The sequence below is a fragment of the Calypte anna genome, chromosome 1, assembly GCF_003957555.1.
Source record: "Calypte anna isolate BGI_N300 chromosome 1, bCalAnn1_v1.p, whole genome shotgun sequence".
Lineage (NCBI taxonomy): Eukaryota > Metazoa > Chordata > Aves > Apodiformes > Trochilidae > Calypte > Calypte anna.
In genome coordinates this window covers 36277078-36283077 of record NC_044244.1, presented here as the reverse complement: position 1 = coordinate 36283077, position 6000 = coordinate 36277078, and the positions used below count along the sequence as shown (strand labels likewise).

General features: G+C 40.5%; 1 protein-coding gene across 1 annotated transcript in view; it reads left to right on the top strand.

The window, feature by feature from the left end:
• The first annotated feature begins 2000 nt into the window (after positions 1 to 2000).
• The window catches only part of ANO2 (anoctamin 2), a 154925-nt gene continuing 150925 nt past the window's right edge, over positions 2001 to 6000 (top strand). Inside the window, exon 1 of the mRNA XM_030459281.1 lies at positions 2001 to 2019. Within this exon, the coding sequence (XP_030315141.1) occupies positions 2001 to 2019 (19 nt within the window). The remainder of the gene's footprint in view (positions 2020 to 6000) is intronic.

Here is a 6000-nt window from a genome sequence, read left to right as displayed (position 1 = left end):
CCTTGAAGGCAGAGCTTTGTGTCCACGGGAATCCTTGGCTCTACATTCCTATACTATTCCAAAACCAGTGGGTACAACTTTCTGTTTGAGCATTTAGTTGGTGCAGCATATAATGTGGATACAAAATTTTAAGCAAGCTTTTTTTCCCCTCTCCCAGAGATAAATATATACAAACAAGCATCCAATAAAGAAGATTAATTGGTTATAAACATTAAGGCAAAAAGCAGTTCAAATGTTGCTTCTCTTGGAGAATTCTTTGATCCCACAGTGTTAGTAGAACCTTTGTTGGTGTCATGAACTACACTGAGATCTGTGCAACTGTGGACTTTTGAGCAAAACAATCAAGCAAAGAGCCATTCATTTGGTCAAATGGATGAGGTGGTTATCAAATTAAAAAAAAATACAGGTACACCTCCTCAAAACTTGTATGCATAGGCTAGTATGCAAACAAATCCCTGTATGAAGTACCAGCCAGCTAGCTAGAGAGCTTACACACAGCAACTGAGAACACTTTTAAAAATATTTTTTAAAAAATGAGTACCTTCTAATAGTTTTCAGATTAGTTGGTGCAGAAGGTCTGGCATCCAGGTTGTTCCCTGTTTTGTAATGGAAGGCAGCTTCTAAATGAAGTTCTGAGATTAGCATGAGATACCAGAAGGGTAGAAAAACAAGTATTTGATAACTCTTGATACATTACTTAGAAATGAAGAAATGCCATTCTAAAGGAGAGACCAAGAAGAGTGAGGCACTTTACCTGTTTCTATCTGAAAACATTATTCTGTGGGAATAGTAAAGCAAGTGTTAAAGAAGTATTTTATAACTTTTAATATAATCATCTTCCTTGTATGCACAAAGATCCTAATAATTGATTTTCCCTTTTTCTTGGGGGTAAGCTCTAGTGCAGAAAAGTTTTGACTGACCTGTACAAGGCTGTTGACAATAGAATCAAGAGTCCTTTACCCTCCCCCTTTTAAGTAAAACCAGGTATATAACATTAATGTAAGTTTTCCATCAAACCCCTTGTATGGCACTTCAACTGAGCTGAAGTAAGCAGATGAACACAGTCATTTAATTTAATCTCATAGTTCTCTTTAGTACACCTGCAGCAGTTTCATTAAACGGGCAACTACCTGGACAGTTTGTCCAGTGCTTAAAGCAGCATGTGTATTTCTTAGCCTTGCTGGGAAAGTTTTACAGCACCCAGGCCAAGTTTTGAGATACTACAGCCACAATTCTCACTGTATAAACAGTGTCAGCTGCAGTGTACCAGGACATGTCTCTGAGAGACAGAGAACTGCTGTTCTTGAGGGTCATGACACAGTGAATGATCCTAACTCATAATCTAGTAGAAATAATTACACCTTCCTCCAGTTATCATTAGCAAATAAAAGTAATTTCTCAGCTGGTATTAGTCATCACAACTTTTCTCCCCAGTATACTGCTTAAATTGTAAGGGTGAAGGCTAAGCAGGATTCATCACCTTTTCAGATTAGGCAGCTGATTACAAGATAATCCCCTGAATATTTCAAGCAGGAATGACAGTGCTGCATCCAGGCAGTAACTTGAGTAATTGAAACAGAGCCTTATAAAAAGGCACTTACCTCCTACCTGGAAGCACTGTAAAGCTTTGCTTCTCCACTCCCTCTCCACTGCCTTCTGGGGAGTTGGAATAAAATATGCCTGTTGTTACATTGCTTGTTGAGGCACTATGGAGCGTGAAGACAAAATGCTGAATTTCCAGCAGACAATTGCCATGGCCTTTCAGGTCATGGGAATTTTGCCTTTTCCCCTCTCTTTCCTCTGGGATAGCAATCACCAAAACAGGAGGTCTCCCTAATTAGCTGCAGTTCGTGGTTTGCTTAAAGCAGGATCAAGCCAGGATGGAAATAGCTGCTAGTGCTGTCACTACTTAAGCCACTGCAGAAGCTGATTGTGCATATGATCAGCGTAGCCACATCCTATTAGCACTGATGCAGCTTCCAGCCAAACCTCCAGAAAACATGGAAACACACACACCTGGTAAGTTTATTCTATGCTCTATTGTTGCTTGCTGCCTGTGGAGTTTAATAGGTGTGAAATGGGGTGGGGAACAGAGGAAGGAATACTTTGAAAGAACTTACCTGTTTTCTTTCAGCACATTTAAAAAAACCAAACAAACAATTAAAAAAACCCAAAAAGAACAACAAACAAGCAAACAAAAAACAAACCGAAAAATCAGTGGCCTAGGTTACATCCAGGCAGTTCAGGCAAAATATACTGAATTAATGTCTTCTGAAGCCTCAGGAGCACAGCTGTGGGTCAGTGTTGTGATCCATATGGAAAAAGCAATTACCATTAAGCAAATGTATTGTGCTGGTCTTCTGATGTTTCCATCTGCATTTTTGAACAGTGGAGTTTTGAACAGTGGAATCTGCATTTTTGCAGTGGAACTGGGGGGAGCAAATAATCTTTGTCAGAAGACAATGTGTGGCAATGAGCTTTCAGTTCCCATGCACAAGGAACAAATCTGCTCAGTGCATAAAACCTTTGTGTTTGAGTTCCCACTGTACAAGTTTAGAATATCATTCAGCACTGATATTGTGTCAGTATTACTTTAGTGCCACAGTCAAACACTCTGTGATTATCTCATTGTTTCTGGGGCTGTATCTCTACTGTGAACTCCAAACTATCACACAGCTCATCAAACTTGCTATTTCTGTGCTCTGCCTTCCTAAAATTATTGGTATAGCAGACTACAGTATGCAAAGAGACATTAGATTTAATGCCTGCTACTGATCTTTGTCTAGTTATTCCAGTGAACTTTTCCTGTGTCAGGTCCTTCACTCTTGGAGTTGGTCCTGATATATGCTATATGACAGAAAAAATTAGGTACTTTATCTAGTCTTCCCATGTAGAGTAAAATTTGAAAACAAAACAAAATCAAGAAGGCAGGGTTTAAAATGATACATGATTGCATTATGTATCTATACCTCCATTAAGCCCTCAGGTGATGCACCTCAGTTTTCTGTTTCATACTGTGTGGTTTCTACATCTATCTCCACAGCTCCACACTATTTCCTTCATTCTTGACCATTCAGGTTGATAGTCTTCCACCCTTTAAGAGACTTCAGCTCATGGCATATGCCAGAGGTGAATGAGCTTCTCCATTAACTCAGGGGCATTCTTCTTGTTCCTAATGCTGGAGGTGAGGGCTTCTGTGTACAAGAGGCTATCAAAGGAGTACAACCATGGGGTTTTTAAATTTGTGTTTGTGACCAGAGCTATTCAGGTCATCAAAATGAACAAGGAGCTGTGTTCCCTCTTGCCTGGCCCTCTCTGCTTGGGATGCTGCAATGCTGTTGTTGCTGGTGGCAGTTCAGGGGCAGAATGTTGGGGTTCAGAGAGCATCCCCCTTCTAAGCATTTAGTTGGCCACATTAAAGAGTTTGGCTGGCTGAGTCCAAGGCCACCTTCTTTACCAAGCAGAGATGTTATGAAGAAATCTGTGAGTAAGGGCCTGCCCTCCCTTTCCTTGGGAGTTTATTCTAAGATGAAGCTTTACCACTTGTCCCTGCCTGTGATACACAGCAGCTGAGGTATGGTTGGACCTGGTTTGGGACCTTTGCCAGTTTGGTCCTGGCTTAGACCCAGAGGCTCTTCTTCCTGGCTTGACCTCAGACCTGCCTCATCACTGCTGTTGATCACTGTGTTCAACCCTGATCACTGTCTCCAGCCCTGACCCTGTCCTGAACTTGCTACTCTGCATCTGAGATCACTGTCAGAGATTTCACTCTCAGTTTTGCCCTATCATGCTCTGCTCCAGGCTCACCTTCCCCCATGGAGCAGATGACCATGAGCATAATTTTCCCTAAAAGGACTGTAAGAGCATTATTATTATCCTTTATGTCAGTAATTCTTACTTTAAGGAATCAGCGAATATGGATTCACACAAGAGGCCAGAATATTCTGGACGACTCACTCTGCTGACTGCATATTAGCAGTTTCCTGAATCATTATAGTCTTGAAGTGCATGGTGATATGGGAAGAAGCTCACCTTGTGCCAGAATTGTATATTATACACAGCTCCACCAAACTCAACACAGCTACAGCAGAGTGTGATTTCCTCCAGTGTATCTTCAAGGCTGCCATTAGTGTCTTCTCAGATTCATAGGAACTAAAGACAGACCAGGCTTTTTGGATTACCTCTAATGCTCTCTAATGCAGCATGGTACAAATTAAAGCAAATTTCAGATTAGAGGGTATGAAGCCTACCATGGAGAGGAGGCACTTAGGGGAAGCTTCTGGGAAATGGAAGTATAAGTGTGGCTTGAAGGAAGCAGCAAGGGTTAAACCAAGGATGGAACAGTCCTGCTGAGGTTTAAGGTAGGCAGCACAGCCTCCCACAGGAGCCTGGCTGCTTTCCATCTTCATTCCACGGCTAGTGTGGAACTAGAAACAGACTCTTTGTAGAAGGAGCTGCCTATTGCTGAGTTTAATTATGGGACAGATTTTAGTAGCAGCAGTTAAGTAGTGGGGGACTGAACATCTAAGTGGTTCTAAGCTATCCTGAGAAAAGAAATATCAGATTTCTAGAATTTAATGGTGAAATTCTATCTTTCTTTTATTCAAATAAGTTGTTTGAGAACACTGCACTAATCTTCATTGCCTATCATGAGGTCTATTGGACATTTTCTTCAAGTAATGTTGAATAAAGAATGGATTTTCTAAGTATAAAATTTTCCTAGCAGAATTTTCCTCTGGCAGACTGTTTCCTTCAAGCTTTTAAAAATAACATTAATTCATTGTATCTGAAAGTCTTTAATATTAAATATTAAATTTATAAGTATAAACATAATACAAAATAATATTAATAATTATACAATATTAAAATGTATTTTATAATAATTAATTTACATATAAATGCTCAGAAAGGGAAACTGCAGTGTAATGAAAATAGTTCCATACTTATACAGGAGCCACTGTCTGTATTGAAATTAGCAACTCTAGATGTCCACATTCAGTAAATTCAAGTAATCCTTTTTCATACCTACCTGGATGGTGGAAGGAATTCTGTGTGAGTACAGATGTCTTTCAGAAATGCAGCCCATTTCTGAACTGGAAAGGGAGGAAAATAAATGAAAGAACACAAGTGTCTGTGCCCTGAGTGGCCAAACTGCTTAAAATGTATTCTGAAAGTGGTTGTGCCTATGACAATCTGACCATCTGGGCCATCCAGTTTGGATAACTGGCTGTTTTACTCAGGATTTAATAGAGAGCTCCTAATTAGGTGAATTCCCTTAGTGTGCATTTCACAAGCTGTATGGTCCTTTAATACATCCTCTCAGTCCTTCCAGTTTGGGCATTATGTGCAGCTTCTTCATCATTGCACTTTAGACAAAGAATTGGAACTCAAATGGTGAGATCAATTGGTGCAGGTGTGGCCAAACCCGAAGTTTAAAAACAGCCAAAGCAAGAGGGTGCAGAGAGACTGAGAGCAAGTCGATAACTGGATGTGAATTATCACGGGAATTAGAACCGATCTCTGATCCCTTTCCTGGAGGAACCTTGTCCTTGGGAGCCATTTAAAACCTAGAAATGTTTTGATTGCAAGAGACTTTTAAGATCATTACATTCAACAATTAACGTAGCACTAAGTCCACAGTTAAACCATCTCCCTAAGCACCACATCTTTTAAATACCTTCAGGGATGATGACTCAACCAATCTCCTGGGCAGTCTGTTCCAGCACCTGACAACCCTTTTGGTGAAGAAATTTTTCCTAATATCCAATCTAAACTTCCTTTTCTGCAACTTGAGACCCAGCTTGCTGCAACCTCCTTTAAAGTAGTTGTAGTGAGCAATAAGGTCTCCCCTCAGCCTTCTTTTCCTCCACACTAAACAACCCCAGTTCTCTCAGATACTCCTCATAAGACCTGTGCTCTAGACCCTTCACCAGCTTTGTTGTCCTTCTTTGGACAGGCTCCAGCACCTCAATGTCCTTGTAGTGTGGGGGCTCAGAACTG